Source organism: Cydia fagiglandana, chromosome 16, assembly GCF_963556715.1.
Source record: "Cydia fagiglandana chromosome 16, ilCydFagi1.1, whole genome shotgun sequence".
Lineage (NCBI taxonomy): Eukaryota > Metazoa > Arthropoda > Insecta > Lepidoptera > Tortricidae > Cydia > Cydia fagiglandana.
In genome coordinates this window covers 6,684,560-6,703,284 of record NC_085947.1, presented here as the reverse complement: position 1 = coordinate 6,703,284, position 18,725 = coordinate 6,684,560, and the positions used below count along the sequence as shown (strand labels likewise).

Here is an 18,725-nt window from a genome sequence, read left to right as displayed (position 1 = left end):
AGTTGTTTGAAATGGCCAGTAGGATAGAAACATCATATTTAAACAAGGATTCTTATGTGTTGTGATCAGTGTGTGATATTGAAGCAAGTGTGACTATTCGCAAGATGTTCAAGGTACGTCGCGTGTTATTCTAACATAAACATAATACTATATAAAATCAGTGCTACTTACAAGTAACATTATATTTTACACGTCAACAACATAATGTTATCAAAAACGTGTCTATTCCGGTACGGCTACCATCAATTTAGCATTGACATGAACGCTATCGCGAACGTAATTTACTTTCTATGCATCTCGCTCGTACTGAGATATTAGTGCGAAAGAGATATACATACAAGAAAGTAAATTATGTCAATGCCAAACTGATGGTAGCCGTACTGGCCGCGTAGCCAAGATGCCAATCGCTTACGCTCCGTAGCGATCGAAACGCAATTGTCACTGTCGCGCTAATATGGAAGAGTGATAGAGAGACATGATGCTTTTCGTTGTCGAAGCGATAGCGATTGTAACCTTGGCTAGGCCGGCTGGTCCTATGTACTCGTTAGAGTGCCAGTATAGTGACTTTCCTATTCTAAGTAAAACATTTAAAAAAAATTAAAAATGCAGATATGTACATTGTTACCAAGTAAAATTAAGTATTTCTTTTTCTTAATAGCATTTTATATCAAAGTAATATACTTATTGTCTTATTATACCATTTAATAATCATTTATTTACTGTAAAAATAATAGGCACTCTGTTAAAACTCGAGATTTTTGTTTTTATTTTGTAAACTTACTAAAATGTTACATGCAATCTTTTGTTGACACCTGACCTATTTCTGTTTAATTTGTTTTTAATCCGCATACAGTGAAGGGAGGACGGATAGAGGATGGACTAAAAATCAGCGCTGCGCGGCCATTTTGTAATGAAATGGCTGACACGATATGTTTACTACTAAGAGTACTAAGTCCGTTCCTTTATTCACCCATGCTAATTCTAAATGTTATTTTTATAAATTTTATAGCTCTCATGTTTTTTTTGTGTACCTATGTATTATTAATTCTTCCGTAACTGTTACAGATTACGTTCGTGCTAGCAGTAGTCGTGATGACGACGGTCACTGCCCAGTTCGGTGGCCGGGGCGGAAGACAAGGTTTTGGCGGAGGTGGTTTCGGTGGTCAAGGTGGCTTCGGAGGCCAGGGAGGAGGCTTTCGCGGCCAAGGAGGCTTCGGGGGCCCCGGAGGAGGATTCGGTGGAGGATTCGGAAACCGTCAAGGTGGATTTGGCGGACAGGGAGGCTACAACCAAGGAGGATTTGGACAAGGTGGATTCGGCGGAGGACAGGGAGGTTTCGGACAAGGAGGCTTTGGACAACGCGGTTTCGGAGGACAGCAGGGAGGATTTGGTCAAGGAGGCTTTGGGGGACAAGGATTCGGTGGCCAAGGAGGGTTCGGTCGTGGGGGCTTCGGTGGTGGCTTTTAAATTAGACGGTAACGTCTAAAAACTAAGGGCTTCAAATAAAAACATTGTGATAGTAACATATTATATTATTATAAGATTTTATAAAAATTTAATTATAAAGTTAAAACTACAAGTGTTTTTATTACTTATATTAATTAATATCATAATTTTAAATGGGTGCCGGCGGAGAATATTGGCTGAGAGCTGATCTAGCGCTTGATATAACTTCCGACATCACTTGTAAGAAAATATTTCCGAAATAGAGCGCAAGTCGAGATCCTTTCACAAGGGGGCTCGTTTTTTCAACAGGCGGAGGTGGAGGTTTTGGGACCTCAACCTCTATACTATTGCTATTAAGCACTGGCAATACGGCCTCTAGAGGAGGAGGTGGCGGAGGCCCTGCAGGAGGGGGCATTATGAGGCCTGGAGGTGGAGTTATACCAAGACCTTCCACCGCTTTAAGGTATGCATTTATTTCTTCTACCCTGCCTATGTCTGTAAGTAAATTGCCTTGAGTCAGGCCTTTGGGGACTTCTGGTGGCACTGGCGGAGGAGGTCCAGATATTGGCTCAGGGATTGGAGGCGGCGGAGGAGGTATGCTCACAACAGGCGGTGGTGGAGGGGGAGGTACAGGAGTTATTACTATTATTTCCGCTCCCTCTGCTGGCAATCTTGAAAAATAATCCTCACTTACAAGTATGGTTGACCCTGTGACTGGAGGTACGCTTGGCGGAGGACTTGAAATTCCCGGTGCTTCCGGTATAATCAGTGGTGCTGGTGGTATACCTTCAGGGAGTGGCGGTGGAGGCGGCGGCAAAGGAGTTCCAATCCCAAATTCTTTTTCTAACGATACCTTTAATAGTGAGTCTTGATTCACGATATTTTCTTCTGGTTTTGGTATCACCTCGAAAGGACTCCTTTTTACTATACCGTGTCCTAGATGAAACCATTTATGTTTTATAAATTTGAAAGGCTTGATCGGCAGCACTGGGGGTTTGATGGAAAACTCGATATCCTTTTTCATATGAATTTCTTTAAATGGCTTGGAGTTAACAATTTGAAAAATGACGAATAAAATCAGGATCTGTAAAAGAAATAACACATTTGCATAATTTCTGTTCTTACTTTCACTAATCAAGTTTGGAAAAATGGCGCGGATTTTATTATTTCAGTACAAATCTCGCGCGCTCTTACAAATTTATTGATTCCTAACCGTCTATATAGAAAGCTAGGCTTTCAAAATATTTTAAAAATCGATGCATTAGAAAGCAGGTTAAAGAATAAATTAACAAGTGTGTCTCATTAAAATAATGTGTATATTATTTTAATGATACACAGTACATTTATTTAGTATCCTTTAACATTAGCATCCTTTCTTTGTGCATTGGGTAAAAACCACTGACAAATGTGTCTATAAAAGCGAACACCATAACTTTATATCACACTATTAATGTGAACGTACACAATATTAATAACACTTTTACCTATTATTATTAACTTTTTAAATGCAATGCCTATAAAGTGGGTCAAAATTTTCTACGCACGCAAACATTTTTATTTTACTGCGGCGTTGTTGCGGCGGCTGTGTGCGTTTGTGGATCAAAGGTAAAGGAGAATGTTTTGAAAATAATACTTTTTATTTTACTTTATAATTTAAAGTTTAGTGAAAAATTTTAAATGACGTGTAAGTAAAAAAAATATTCCTAAAATTTTTTTGCTAGCGTATTTTTGGGACACCGATATTATGGAAAATCAATAAAAACCTACAAAATGTAAATGAATCTTGCAACTCGTAGGTTGTCATGGCATGACTGCAAAACTCAGGATTTTCCTATGTACAATCAAAATTGATTATATAATAATAAATATTAGGGTATTACCTTACAGCCAGCCATATTGCACAAGATATTGAGAAATAATGAGAAAAAAAATACAAAGATCCCTTTAAATAAACTCGAATTGAGGCAAAAGAACAATCGAAGGAAAAATCTCAAACACGCCATGCTATTCAAGGGATGACCGTAGGAGGTATCATGCAATTATTTTCATTGAAAATTGAACTGTGTTAGCAGTAAGTAAGGTTCCTTTTATATTTAATAATTTTCCCGCAATACGTGTTTGCTTAAGCTATCTACTGCGAAACTATGTCAATAATGAATACCAAGGAGAGAATATGGTCTCTGATAAAACACAAGGGTCGCTAGAAAATGGAGATTTACAGTTTATCTTGAGAAAATAAGCGTTATTATTGCTTGACCAAGTTTTTAATTACTTACGATGTCGTGCCGTGACCAGTTTAGTGACGATTAAGGACTTAACACACCCATTGTTCTCGAAAGTTTTTAAAACAACATTTAAAAGTGAAAATTTAGAGTGTTTTTAATATTTCACTGAGTCCTGGAAAAATTCTAGTTCGCATTAAAAGTTGAATGTCCTATTCGTCTTTTATGTTTTCTACGTGTTTAATGAAAGATGGTGTTAATTGGTTCATTAACAGGATACAACTATGTTTGTTTTCTCCAATCATGAACAGTAGGTATATGGCGCCAATTCTTTTACCGACTGAAAAATCAACAAAATGACAAGCTCTTCTTTACGAAAATCGGTATTAAACTTTCGTAAGACATATTTTAAATTCTCTATTCTATTTCTCTTCTTTACGGTTGCCAAAACTGATATGATGTTATTTTACAGTATTTCAGGTTTACGTTATTGATTATTTCATTATTGGTACCACGTCCATTATAGGTGTTTTCTATAGTCTTTCAGAAAATAGGAACTCAAAAATATTATACATACTATAGGTAGTAGCATAAGCTTATCATATATATGTTCGCAGTATGGAAAATTTTGATAAGAAAATTGAGAATCATTTCATTGACGTGTTTTCCTCATTATGCATATTATACTTTCCAATGTAACACGTTTGCTTTACCGTCAGGCGCCATTAACAGGAAGAAATAGATACTCGTAAGTACGCCTCTTTCAGAAAGTTTCGTATTTCCTCAATTCTGTCATTTTGTATGGTGACCATTTACGAAATTAATTATTTTTCATGAATCAAGAAATTTTTGAAATATCTCTCATCGTTGGCTGTTTCGGGTGTTATTGAAATATTAGTAGGTATATTCGTTTTAACTAAATCTTTATTTAAGTAATATGAACATTATATTGGAAAGCTATGATTACGAAGAGACGGTTTGATTACGGAAACATGATCGGTATAACGATTTTCCTTTCGTTAGCAAAATCTTTGACCGGTAAAGATGAAAAACCTGTTGTCGTGAATTCTCGGGTGCCATCTTTGATAAGGTTGACTGCATAGTGCATAAGGATAAACGGCGCATGTGAATATGTAATTGTGACTATTTTCCTAAGATTAATGCCTTAATTCTAATCTAATCAAATAGATAATTGTGGGAACCAGCACTGTACTTTCCTAATTTTATAAGGTAAGAATAAATTATTGTATTCGTTACATACACCTTTATAAATAGGTACAGATATTTAAAAAAATACAAAACATTTAACGCAAAAAAAAAACTTAAAAAGAAAACAAATTTTAAATGTACAATTGCTTCTTAATATATTTTTTTATTTAAGCCGCTTTAAAGGTTGGTTTAATTTTTCATCGTCACTTCTCTTTAACCTATTTTTCCTGACACCTGCGCCTTTCTCACCAATCCGGATAGAAGGTGTCCAATTCAATTCATCCCGCTATCTCCTTTGTTATTTAACTGTTTTGTACCACAACGCATACCTAAACGTAATAACACATCAGTAGCAATTTCGAGTGTGCAAGCAGCCTAAACCACCCAAATTGGTGTTGTGGTGGTCACGTATTATGGTGGTCGCGAATGCATCACACAACCGGCGACGCTCGGCAGAGTTGTCTCCTTTCACCACGTGCGCTCCTTGCGTCTTTCGTGAAAATTTAGAAAAAGTGTCCATGGAACTGTGAAGTGTCGAATGTTTTACACCTGGGGGATTGGAGTGAAACAAGTTACGGAGTGCCAGCTATTCAGGTTAGCAACTTTCTTTATAGAAAATAAGAGTGTTGCTGATTATCGTAAGTGAAAATATGGGTTGTTTTATAATTTTAACGCTTTTTGAGCTAAATACCAATATAGCTATGGCTTGTAGAAAATTTGATTAAAAACGTAAATGCTGTATTGTCAACCACGAAGTGAAAAATAAGAAAAGATAGGAAACAAACACAAATTGAGGTAGTCACAGATTTGGTAGCGTAAAATATGATAAGTGGGGTCCTCGGGGAGAGTTGAGTTATGAATGGGGAGAGAAGGGATGAAAGGGGGGTGAGATGGAGTTTTAAGGCTACTGCTACAAAAATAATGTATTCCAATTAAAAATGGAGCTACTCACAATAAAAAAAATCGATCCAATAATCTTCCAAAATCACCTTTGTATGAAAACCCATCTCACCCCAATTACGACTTACGAGGGACTACGGGGTGACGTGAGATTTCCTGTTTATCGTCAAAGGTATGAAATGGAACTACCCAAACCCAAAATAAAATAAGAACTAAAATACAAACGTCAGGAACACTTAGGTATTATATACACCATTCAGTTTGCATATGTAAAAATAAAATGTTATCGAGGTTTGAATGTCAGTTTTGCGCCTACACACCCCATTTTACGGTAATCAAAATTTGACAGATTTCTTCCAGCTAAGTAACCTCCGAGCTAACGTTATATTATGTAATTTGTATGCTTGTAATTACGTACCGTATAAAAGGTTCATGAGATGTTACAACCTATTTACATTCGTACAAAAACTGAAAGACAACTAATTTGAATAGTCGATTATATAGCCTTACTTATAGTTCGTTTTTTTTAGCATTAGAAAGAACTTGCAAGAAGGTAAACAATCTTGACATGTCTTTTAATTGAAAAACGCTTTTTAAAAATCAAAAACTATTACTTATGAAAGCAGAAGAATATAAATGATCGTATGACGCGAGGCCTGAAAATCTGAAGCTCCAAAGATCCTGGGACGACATCCTTAGTAAGAAAACATACGATGACCTGCTCGAAGCGGCCGTGGATGTCGATGTGGCGCGTTTGAAAGCAGTGGCATTGCCTGAATCCGGAGCATGGCTGCACGCGCTACCATCACCACACTTGGGCACACTCCTTGATTCTGACTCCCTTCGCATAGGTGTGGCACTGCGACTGGGCAGTACCGTTTGCGAACCCCACCAGTGTGTGTGCGGGGCTGCAGTCCAACCAAACGGTCACCACGGACTAAGCTGCGTTCGTTGCGCCGGTAGATTCTCCAGACACCAGTGCATTAACGAAATTATTCGTCGTGCACTGGTGTCTGCGAATGTGCCTTGTGTCTTGGAGCCCCAAGGTTTAAACAGGACCGACGGAAAAAGACCAGACGGTCTGACGCTGATCCCTTGGGAGCGAGGACGCAGCCTAATTTGGGACGCGACGTGCGTAAGCACATTTGCCCCTTCCCACCTCAGCTGCACGGTACAAAAAGCTGGAGCTGCTGCTGAAAACGCCGCCAAACTGAAACGGGTCAAATACTCAAATCTGCAGCCAACCTTTGATTTCGTACCAGTAGCCTTAGAAACCAGCGGGCCTTGGTGTTCTGATGCTAAAAAGTTTATTAGAAAGTTAGGTCAACGCCTACGGGAGAAAAGCGGCGACCCCAGGTCCGGCGCATTTTTAATCCAGCGTATTTCGCTAGCCGTGCAGAGGGGAAACGCCAGCAGCGTGCTAGGTACATTTAGCCGGGTACCTATGGCCTAATAGCATATAATACCCTTAATTTTTATATTTACCTAGTTATAAGTTTGTAAATTTCTGTATCTATTTCCATTAATTAGTCGAATAAACAGTTAATACATTAGATTCATAATTGTTACATATTTGCCGTGACTTATTTTAAAAACGTGTTTTTCAATTAAAAGACACATCAAGATTGTTTACCTAATTTCTAATGCTAAAAAAAACGAAGTATAAGTACGAGTATAATGAGTCAGAGTGAATACATTATTCGAGTTTTCCTTTTGTTTAGTATTCTTACCGACACAGACACGCATCCGCATTGCCTGGATAAATATGAGGCGATCACTTTAATAGTGTTTACATAGTACAATATTTGAACAACCACATAATATCGATTGCATGCAGAGCGGCTACCGCGAAAACCGAAATTCGCAAAATGCGGGGATCTTTCTCTTTTACTCCAATGAAGGCGTAATTAGAGTGACAGAGAAAAATGCCCGCAAATTGCGAACGTCGATTTTCGCGGTTATAGCCCAGTTTACTCGTAGTCATAAAAGAACACAAATCGATTTGAAAACATATCGCCTTGAGACTAGTAATTTTTAAGTGAAATGATTTGAATTTTTAAGAAAAGCATGATATTTTAGTTTATCTTCATATTTTTAATTAAGTAGCTGACACAATGCTCTATTATAAAATTATTAGAGTCTGTGCGGAAAGAGAAGAGTCGTGGCAGAAACGGGAACTAACATTTTAAATTTTATATGGCAATCAAACCTTTGACACCTGTCTTGTAAAAAGTAAACAAACTTCTGTCAATGTATATTTTTATTAACAAAAACCGCAAGTTTTATGTATAAAATATTTTCAAAACACGATAAAACCGTACATAAAACCACAGGGAAAATTATATTTAACATTCTTCGGTTTTTTCAGCGGGAAGAAAAGGGCTAAAAGCCGACTATCTACTTACAAAAAGTCGCGGAACGTGTTTCCGCTATTCGCGGGTATTGATGTTGTATTTAATATTAAATAATTACCCCCCTAAGTAACTTGTCTCCGGTATATAATCGGTAAGTATATTCATTAAAAATATATTAATTTTCATAAATATGCAGGTCATTCATGATCTTTAAAATAACTGACAAATAGTCTTGATACTTGCCATTTTATGCATATTTATATGTAATTTCTTTTTCAGGATTGTGTAAAAGTACCTACGGTATCTCGAATAAAAGACCGCTAAAAGTAGGTGATATGCAAGAATTCGTAATCTACGTGCCGGATTCAAGCACATCCAGTTTAGATGAAGATAGTTCCTATGAGGGTCTCTGGTTGTTTTGACGCTAGCTCAAACATAAATGACATTGAATATTTTAATTCAGACTTCGATTACAAAGAAAAAACTTTTTCTAATAAAATATTTCTTTATTTGTAAGTTCGTTTACTAGGTTCTGAATAAAACATTTTCTAATAAAATATTTCTTTACTGCTTACGAAATTGATCTGTATTCTGTTAGTTACGAAATTATATTTCATATTTAGCAGTGACTTTTCGGCGAAGTAAAATATCGTGAGATGAGAGAACCGGACATATCCCAATAAGGCCTACCTACTTATGCAGTATTTTTATTCATATTCATATTTATTATTAATAATGTACACATACATTACAAGTCAAGTTTACAATGGGTGAAATATATCCCAGATAAAATTACAGCTCTATTGCCCAATTTCTACCCGATCTACCCGGTTTTAATAACTGTTGGACTGCACACAGATTAGGCAGTACATAAATGAGATTCTATCTTGTTTGGTACTAAAATTACAGTTGTATTCGGCAGATTCTTAACTAGTTTTAGCAGTTTTGTCAATCGCAGTCACTTTTTAGTATCTGAGACATAAAATCAAAGTGTTTTTTAAAAAGAAAAGTAGTGCCTGCGCTAAATCAGAGGATTGAGTTGACGAGCCGACACCACCACCAGGCTCCGTTTAGTAAGCCGTGGTAAAAAACCGGAACAAAAGGGATTCAAGTATCATGACCTTTAGTATCGTACTATAATCACGTGACCAGTGTTGTCAGTATAGCAAAAACCATAAAATAGCACTGGCGCGCCCTCAAATCCCACGACTCTTCTCTTTCCGCACAGACTCTATCTATTTTTGGGGTTATACATAGGTACTTTATTTTTATTTTTTTTATATTTCGAATATAACAAAGAAACAATCATAAAAGAAACAGTCATAGAACAGACATAAGTTAGCCATGAGTAAGCCCATTCATAATAAAAGAAAAAAAACATGCATAGATACAGATGTTTTCTTGGATATATCGTGTCGATATACCTATACATATAGTGAGATCACTAAGAACACAGTTCGCAGTAGTATAAATGTATTCTTTATTTCTAGGACATTCTGCAGCTAGAGACACTAATGACCTAGACATCTAAATCATAAATTCCAAGCAACTGTTATTATGCTATCATCCTAGATCCACTTCTCTGCAAGAATTCAAGTAATATTATGAATTCGCACGAAGCGCTTTGCTTCTACTTTCCTTATGCGCACTGCCAAGGAATGGAATTCCTTGCCGGCGTCTATATTTCCGTGTTCTTATAACCCGGCAACCTTCAAATCAAGAGTGAACAGGCACCTTCTGGGCGAGCTCGCTCCATCGTAGGCCACGTCTACGCCTCGGCTAGTCTGTGGCCATGAGTAAGCCCATTCATAAAAAAAAAATTGTTACACTTCTAAAACAATAAATATCTTTGATGTCGAGAGAAAACTACATCGTAACCGCAATCGAGTGACATTGGGCAATTAATGAGAAATTGGACTTTAAAGTGGGGGAATACGGTTAACAATCGAATGAGTTTCCGAGTGTTGTTATGTATAGTGCAACAAAGTTGCGGACAGCAAAAAAAAGGAAATGTCATTATCACATGATACTTGTAGGCTAATCAAACTAAATAGGAAATAAAAACATAGTTTACGTATTGAAATGTTATCCTGTAAAGCTTGCAAATTTGTGTAGACTGTAAAGCCTGGATTAATTCTTAGTTAAAATTAAATAGTTACATACCAGGTGTGGCCTGTAACACGAGCAAATAATTAAAACATAGATTGTACTCCTCAAACGGTGACACTTTAGTTCAACAACTTTTAAAAATTATGAAGTATTTAGACTCCCTATTTTTCATACAAAATAAATATTATCTTCAATGGACGTCATCGCTACGCCATATCATTATGATTGACGTTGCTTGTCACGCCTTAAACATAACAAAATTCACAATAAATTGCGTCTTAAAATAAACTTTAAAGTGTTTTAAAAATCAAACCACGAGTTATATTTAAAAGTCGCTGAATAATTGTTGGTCAGTATGAGGAGTACAGCCTACAGTTTAATTTTTTGCTCATATTACAGGCCACACCCGGTATACATAGTTCGTACCAAGAAATGGCTTTCGTTAGAATTAGTTCACACGCGCCATAATTTCTCGGTCACCAAGCCACCATTGTCATTCGTGGCGTGGCTTATGCATTGCCTTAATGACAGAAAATAGAGCTACACTTATTGCTTTCAATCTAGACTATTATCTCTATTTATAATTAAGTTGTTAAAGACACGTATTATAAATAAAATGCTACTTATAATTTTATCTCTTAGACTTACATTAGGCTGTTTAACGAATCGTGTAACTAACTATGTAACTCTTTTTCTTCTTTACCTAATCATGCCTTTTAAAATTGGTTCATAACAATAAGTTTTGATTATATCCCTGAATACAAGTTTGAAACTTACCAACCTAATTACTGAACTTAAATTATACTTCCAAAAAAATATTGATACTGATTTATTAAGATTTTTCTGAGCTAATATATGTAAACATAAAACATAGTAATGGCAGATTGTAAATTTTACCGGTTACGCCCGGAATTCTTCATACTACTACTACTAATTACTATTCAAATGTATTCATTACTTCTAGAACATTCCACAGCTAGAGACACTAATGACCTAGACATCTAAAACATCAAGTTCAAGCAACTGTTATTATACTTACTTCCTAGATTAACTTCACAGCAAGAAAACAACTAATATTATGAATTTTTTACGTAACAAGTTTATTACTGTTGTTATGAATTAGTTATACAACAAACGATGGACCGGTTCTTAACTGATTTGAATTCAACTTGTTTTTAACATTTCAAACTAGTGGGCTCCACAGATGTCACCGATACATTACATGCGATTTACGTTACATTACGGCCTTTGATCGATCTAATTAATTGGTTGCACCCACTACGCCGGCAATCATCGAAAATCGAGTGATTTGTTGCAACGTCTGTGGAGCTCTTTAGTTTTTTGGACGTTCTAGTTTTTTTACGACATTTCACACGCACTTTCTACTTAGCACAGGATATCCTGTAATGAGGATAGCACACTGCTAGAATAAATAACGTAAGCATGACGCGCCGCGCACCCAAATTTCGGAGTTTCTTTAGTTTCAAACCACTTATGCGCTGTGCATACAGCACATATTTGAAATTCGGATGCAGTCTTATATAACAGTTGAGTTTCTTCAAAACATTAACGCGTAACCATATTTAATTTCAAGCCTATAACGATTTTTAATATGTAGTTTTAACTACGGTCAATAGCCACGGCCAAGAGCGGCTTATTAAAATTAATACTAGCCTCTGCCATCGACTTTGTCCGCGTAGAATCGTTAAACTTGCCGTACGAGTAGTAGCCCTGTATATAGGTACCTATTTTATTCTATGCTTTCCGAAGTTTTATATGGTTTTCAAGATAGAAGGGTTACAGTTCTTTAGTAGGTAATAGGTATATCATGGAATGCTACTAATTTCCATTAACGCCGACGACACTGTTAGTATGAAGTCATTTAATAATTTTAATATTATATCTAACTTAGGCCTCTAATAAATAAGTATGAGCTAGGAAACCAGAACTTGTTGTGCGAAATAAAAATAACACCCAAAACTTGACATTATCTCGCGGGTTGTTCACGATTCGTACCGCCAATATCTTTAACCCCCTTAAAACTAAAGCCACTGACAACCAGTTTCGCCATTTTGCGATACAGGTACCTACAGGTACTGGAATGTCTGACAATTAACTGCATGGTTTTTATTATATTAAGCCTACAGCTTTCACATTTCACATGATAAAACACAGCGCAGATGCAAATTGATTGCATCCAATTCCTCGAAAACCTCTGGAGGTTTTCCATTTATGATTATTATATAATTTTATTATCACGTTAAGCCCACTTTCACCCTCTGGCCTCTAATAATAGGTTTTACAAAGGTTCATAAATTTCTATAAGTACTAGTTTGTGTTCAATAGTAGCTATCTACCACACATATTGTTTTTAATAGCGTCTAGTTGCTGGTTGACATAACTAGTGACCGAAGAGCTGGCGGCTACCTCGCACAACGTATCAGCATTGCGATATGAGAAAATGCCGCCAGCATCCTTGGTGTCGGATGCCTCAAGGGCCTATTTTAGATTTAAGCAAGTTATCAATTTCTTTTAGTAATACCACTGTATATATCTTGTTTGTAAATAAATGATTTTCATAATTTGTGTTTAATATAATATATAGTTATATATATGTAGACAGTTATTGGGGAATGGTACCTAGATAGATATTATAGAATATGCTGGCTACGTACACTTCTGTATTATTTTAACCGTATAGTCATAGCTTTCTCTTTTGTTTCCAGAAATCAAACGATGCCAACGTTAATGGTGAAGGAATTATTGGTCATTACCATGTTAATCGTCACGTGCAGCGGCGGCGCGATTAAAGACTGGTTCCACAATGTAGCGAAGTCAGAGACACCAGTTGAAAGCCGGGGCTCCATGTCGGATGCCCTTGTTAACTACCTGGATTACATCTTTCCGAAGGATGACTGGACTTCTACAATACTAAAGCGGATATTCATGCTATTTACAGCCGACAATATGTTCCAATTTAGCAGTGAATTTGTAGGATTAGGAGAAAACTGGTAGCACTGGTGATGTGCCGTTCTCAGTAATGCTCCCCATAGTACAAATTATGCTGGTAAACTATGAGACCATTACAGGCAATGGCCGTCAAAAAACTATAAATAAAGGGTTCAAGTATTAACTTAGTCATAACAATAGAGGCTTTAATAAGTTAGGTAGTATTTATTGAATAGATATTAAAAATGTAAAAGTCTTGTGTCTTTGATTTTTGACCCATTGACCAATGAATAAAACAATCAAGATAAGTCCCTATTGTACTTCAGCCGTTTATATTAAAAATAGTGTAACTAAAGGTCACCTGGCTCATCTAACAACAGTTAATGAGTCAATGAAAACTATGATTTATTCGACCTTAGCGTGAGCTCCTGATCTACGGTGGAAATTATGCTAATTTCATTTCATTTCTGATTCGCAGTAGGCCAAGTAAAACTTTAAACTATTATTTCAAAGTTAGAATCCCGATATATACATATATAACATGTACACGCCTACTTAAAATAAGTATTTTTTTATGTAGGTACCTAAAAAGCATCGCTTTACAACGTTCCCGGCTCTTTCGAGTAAAATGTAAAGCCGTACAAACTAATACAATTTAAGTCAAAAAAAAGTCAAAATTATATTTGAATATATTTTTAAGCAGAACAATTAAAATGATTTGTATAAAATACTTAACTTTAATACAAATATATTACACCACAACTCTCTCGCGAGTAGTACGGCAAACAATTCGTGAATGAATCTCTACACATTCCTTATAGACCGTAGTCGGTGCCTCTGTAGTGGTAGTTGTTGTTGTAGTACTTGTCACTATAACCAATTTTTTTCCATTTAAAATCGCATGAACGGTGCTTTGATCGTCATCCCGGCGAAAAAAATTTGGGTATACTATAGGCGGTCGGCGTATAGTGTCAAATGGTTCCTTATACCCGCACTCGACACGGCCTTTTCTAAGCCAACAGCCATTAGATAAGTACCGCGCTTTTGAGTTTGATTTACTTTGCACCACCTCTGGATTCTTATTAAAACCACATAGCTCTCTATCCCCAACATATTCGCAAATCGTCTCGTTGAATTCATAGGGGGCGCAAATCTTTCCTCTAGGTGTTATTGTCTTAATAGTAATTGGACTTCTTGTAGGCCTCGGACTTGTAGTTGTAGTAGTGTGGAAATAGTAACGATATCCCTCATTCTCATTGCGCCTTCCAGATTGGAATTCGTCTGATATACGTTTTTTACAGGGCAGACAGTTTACCAATGCGGCACAGATCTAAAAATATAACATTTATCGAAAATTGGTAAGTTATGTAAAGTATAACGTTGCGATGAGCGCGAAGTATTAATCTGTATATGACAATAATATCTCATAAATCACCTAATCTTATCATCAATAATATTTTAATCTCATCAATGAATACTTAAGTAGTATAAGACACTGTCACTCTAGGTCTACTCGGGCTATTGGTGAGAAGTCATTAGGTATGGTTGATCATCATACCCCGGTTTGACGGGTCCAATTTGGTTTAACGTTTAAAAAGTGCGACAAGTGAAACTACTACCTACGAGTGTAAGTCGATCGCGATAAAATTATGACGTAAGACACTACCGCCACGTAATTTTAAAAATATTATAATGGGTTTTACAATGAATAAACTGAATTATTATTCGATGCTAATTTAATTATTATTAGAATGTCTAGAGTAAATGTCCTATGTCAGATATTTAAAGTTTTAATAAGAATAAATCAATGCGGCTTAAAAAGGTAATAAATAATAAAGTAACACTAAATTACGAGTAATATGGAAGACTAGCTGTTGCCCGCGACTTCGTCCGCGTGGAATCTTATCTTCAACATTTTACATCTTTAGTACTTATAATTTTCATATCCAAGCAATGTTGAAATTAAGTACTTTCCTTTTTAGCAAGTTGTATGAAGTTTTAAGTCAAGTGGATTTTGATGTTGGTTGCTGAAATTACTTTTTTTGTATTCTCATAATAGGTACCTACGCTTATACAAAGATTCAAATTCGGCACTCACAAAATATCTGATCTCCATACAAACTTTCAACCCCTTTCTCACCACCTTGGGGGATGATTTTCAAAAATGCTTGAATTAGTTTTCATGTTTTTTTTTATTTTTATACCTTTTTTTTGCAAAAGTTCAAGTTCCTAGCTTAAAATTAAATTTACACCCCAAGACGAACTTTCTTCCCCTTTTTACCCCCTTAGGGCTTGAATTTCCAAAAACGTTGCAATTACTTTGATTGTAATCGGCTAATATGTCTTTCTAAGAAGTTTAAAAGCATTTGTAATGGATTCAAACTTTGAACCCCATTTTAACCCTGCTAGGGGATGAATTTCACAAATCGCTGAAATCACTTTTATTGTCATCTAATAATAATAATATCCCCAAATACAAAGATTCAAATCCCGCGCTCGAAAAAATGTATGATATCCATACAAACTTTCAACCCCGTTTTCACCACCATAGGGGATGAATTTTCAAAAACGCTGATATTAATTTTCTTGCATTTTAATTTAAAACGTTTTCACAAAGTTTCAAGTTACTTGCTTAAAATAAAATTTGCACCCGCAGACGAACTTTCATCCCCTTTTTAGCCCCCTCAGGGGTTGAAATTCCAAAAACGTTGCAATTACTTTTTTTTGTAATCGGCTATTATGCCTTTCTAAGAAGTTTGAAAACCATTTGTAATGGATTCAAACTTTCAACCCCTTTTTAACCATGTTAGGGGATGAAATTTACAAAACGCTGAAATTACTTTTCCTGTCTTCTAATAATATCCCTAAATACAAAGATTCAAGTCCCACACTCGAAAAAAATGCATGATATCCATACAAACTTTCAACCCCTTTTTCACCACCTTAGGGAATGAAATTTCAAAAACGCTGAAATTAGTTTTCTTGTATTTTAATAATATATCTTTTAACGAAGTTTCAAATTCCTAACTCAAAAGAAAACTTTAACCCCATACAAACTTTCATCCCCCTTTTAACCCTGTTAGGGGATGAATTTTACAAAACGCTGAAATTACTTTTATTGCCTTTTAATAATATCCCCAAATACAAAGATTCAAGTCCCGCGCTCGAAAAATTTTTTGATATCCATACAAACTTTCAACCCCTTTTTCACCACCTTGGGGGATGAATTTTCTAAAACGCTGAAATTAGTTTTCTTGTTTTTGAATTTGATACGTTTTTACAAAGTTTCAAGTTCCTAGCTTAAAATAAAATTTGCACCCGAAGACGAACTTTCATCCCCTTTTTAACCCCCTTAGGGGTTTAATTTCCAAAAACGTTGCAATCACTTTTTTTTCTTATCGGCTATTATGCCTTTCGACGAAGTTTCAAAGCAATTGTAATGGATTAAAATTTTCAACCCCTTTTTAACCCTGTTAGGGGATGAATTTTACAAAACGCTGAAATTACTTATCCTGTCTTTTAATAATATCCCTAAATACAAAGATTCAAGTCCACCACTCGGAAAAAATTTTGATATCCATACAAACTTTCAACCCCTTTTTCACCACCTCAGGGGATGAATTTTCAAAAACGCTGAAATTAATTTTCCTTGTATTTTAATAATATATCTTTTTACGACGTTTCAAATTCCTAGCTTAAAAGAAAACTTTAACCCCATACTAACTTTCATCCCCTTTTTAACCCCCTTAAGGGTTGAATTTCTCAAAATCGCTTCTTATCTCTTGTACACTTTATAAATGCAATATGGTGTGCAAATTTCAACTTTCTGGCTTTTGTAGTTTCGGCTCTGCGTTGATGAATCAGTCAGTCAGTCAGTCAGTCAGGACACTTGCATTTATGGTGAACCAGGATCTATTGAGGGTGCGCCATGTTACGGAAATTTGTTGGTACTAATTTCTAGCAATGGCAACAATTTTAATAATAGACAACGTCTACCCTCTATGATAGTTGTCAATATTGACAATGTAAACATTGCTTTGTCTAGTTTCGTGTGAATTATTATTAGACTGCAATAATCATGCCGAAAGTTTTGGATTTTACAGAGAAAAAGTTGTAAATAGTGTATAAAGTTATTATATGGAAAAAAAAAACGTGCGGGAGAGGAATTTCTTCCATTAGAAAACATAACGAAATTAGCATCTGAATTGACGGGTAAGTTTCAAACTTATGGACAAATGTCACTATAGTCAGGTCGTCACGATTTGGTTGATGTCTTGTAATAATTTCATTTGTGTATTAGGTGTATCGCATGCATCGGTATCACGGAATGCTTTTGCTCCAAACGCACTGTTGTCATATAATGACAAAGAAAAAAAAAGTGACTACCACGAGTTCTTGAATAAAGATAATTTTAAAAAGTGGGTCACAGAAAAACTTATTCCCAATCTCGACAAAAATTCCTGTGTTGTCATGGACAACGCAAGATATCTTTCTTTTCAGGTCAATAAAGCACCTAACACTCAATGGAAGAAGGGAACAATTGTCAAATGGCTCGATGACAATAATATTAGTGATCCGCGAAAAGCAACTATAGCCACTTTGCTAGTTATCGTGAGGAAAAATAAGCCCGATTCGCACTTATTAAAGTTGTCGGAATAAAACAAAAATCATCAGCCAATTTCCATTGTCCCCACTATACAAATTGTTGCTATATAAAATTCAAAACGAGCGCCCTCTTGACAATACTCCCAAAGTTCTGGTTTACCTATATATATATAGATTAACACTTGACTCGATATTTAATTAACCACTACTGGTGCGTTTTGCCCCTAAAAAACCAGATTATATTGATCATGATCAAAAGTTATACTGACTTACCAAGAGTAAAGTGACGTGCATGGCTATATCGATGGGTTAATCTAAGTTAATCAATTAAATTAACTATAGAGTCGTAAAGTAAGAAGAAAATATAATTGAATTTGATTGATATAGGCTTTTTATTTATAGGTAGGAATATCAACAAACATTTTCTATTATAATTGGTACATGAGACTATTCATTTAAACTTTGGTTGGTAGGAAAAGGTACATCCATTAAAAAACAAAACGTAAAAAGTACCTACTTATAATTTTTTGGTAGAGTACCAACGTAGGTCTTAGTCTACGTAGTCTAACTCTAACAATAGGGGTATAAACCAATAAACCATTTTTGATAAAGTGAATATTTTCGAAAATAATTGCTCTAAATTAAAAAAAAATTATGGGGGCCCCTAAACTTATGAATCAATTAAAAAAAAGAAAAATTCTTGAAAGTAATGCTCAATAAAAATATTCAATGAAAAACTATAGCGAAGTTAAGCCGTTTTTGAGTTATCTCAAAAAGTCTTCCCTTTATAGTAAACAGACGTACGAAGCGCTATGAAGGTACATATATATGTCGTAGCCAGATTGTATAATCCGCCGTATTACATTACGGCTAGCCGTTTTCAAAAACAGGGGCGTTTTGAAATGCGGCGGTTCGACGATTAGCCGGATTG

The 18,725-nt window shown here is 35.7% G+C and overlaps 3 protein-coding genes and 1 long non-coding RNA gene across 7 annotated transcripts; 2 read left to right on the top strand and 2 right to left on the bottom strand.

Annotated features, from left to right (window-relative positions):
- LOC134672307 (probable H/ACA ribonucleoprotein complex subunit 1) lies at window positions 1-1,564 on the top strand. 3 transcript variants are annotated; one of them, XM_063530203.1, is made up of 3 exons: window positions 1-113; window positions 1,066-1,153; window positions 1,193-1,564. In XM_063530203.1, the coding sequence occupies exons 1-3, from the start codon at window positions 105-107 to the stop codon at window positions 1,465-1,467; spliced, it is 372 nt and encodes a 123-aa protein (XP_063386273.1). In that variant the 5' UTR covers window positions 1-104; the 3' UTR covers window positions 1,468-1,564. The 3 variants fall into 3 exon arrangements, with proteins under 3 accessions (XP_063386273.1, XP_063386272.1, XP_063386271.1); XM_063530202.1 differs by having other exon boundaries at window positions 1,066-1,168; window positions 1,208-1,563; XM_063530201.1 differs by having other exon boundaries at window positions 1,066-1,557.
- Window positions 1,565-1,604: 40 nt separating this feature from the next.
- LOC134671845 (uncharacterized) lies at window positions 1,605-10,253 on the bottom strand. 2 transcript variants are annotated; one of them, XM_063529698.1, is made up of 2 exons: window positions 10,249-10,253; window positions 1,605-2,530 (listed from the first exon to the last, which is right to left on the bottom strand). In XM_063529698.1, the coding sequence occupies exon 2, from the start codon at window positions 2,468-2,470 to the stop codon at window positions 1,616-1,618; it is 855 nt and encodes a 284-aa protein (XP_063385768.1). In that variant the 5' UTR covers window positions 2,471-2,530; window positions 10,249-10,253; the 3' UTR covers window positions 1,605-1,615. The 2 variants fall into 2 exon arrangements, with proteins under 2 accessions (XP_063385768.1, XP_063385767.1); XM_063529697.1 differs by lacking the exon at window positions 10,249-10,253 and adding an exon at window positions 3,327-3,345.
- On the top strand, window positions 5,232-13,427 carry LOC134671868 (uncharacterized). Its single transcript, XM_063529725.1, has 2 exons — window positions 5,232-5,471; window positions 12,967-13,427. Exons 1-2 carry the CDS (start codon window positions 5,416-5,418, stop codon window positions 13,253-13,255), a joined length of 345 nt encoding a protein of 114 aa, XP_063385795.1. The 5' UTR covers window positions 5,232-5,415; the 3' UTR covers window positions 13,256-13,427.
- Window positions 13,428-13,902: 475 nt separating this feature from the next.
- Window positions 13,903-18,198, bottom strand: LOC134672306 (uncharacterized). The gene is made up of 2 exons (XR_010099319.1): window positions 18,068-18,198; window positions 13,903-14,519 (listed from the first exon to the last, which is right to left on the bottom strand). It is a non-coding gene; the product is annotated as an uncharacterized LOC134672306 (long non-coding RNA).
- Between the last annotated feature and the right edge of the window lie 527 nt (window positions 18,199-18,725).

Bases quoted from the DNA above. Each gene is read 5' to 3' on its own strand.
- LOC134671868 (XM_063529725.1), top strand. From the start codon at position 5,416: ATGTTTTACACCTGGGGGATTGGAGTGAAACAAGTTACGGAGTGCCAG. The intron at 5,472-12,966 runs GTTAGCAACTTT...TTTTGTTTCCAG, and splicing joins ACGGAGTGCCAGCTATTCAG to AAATCAAACGATGCCAACGT.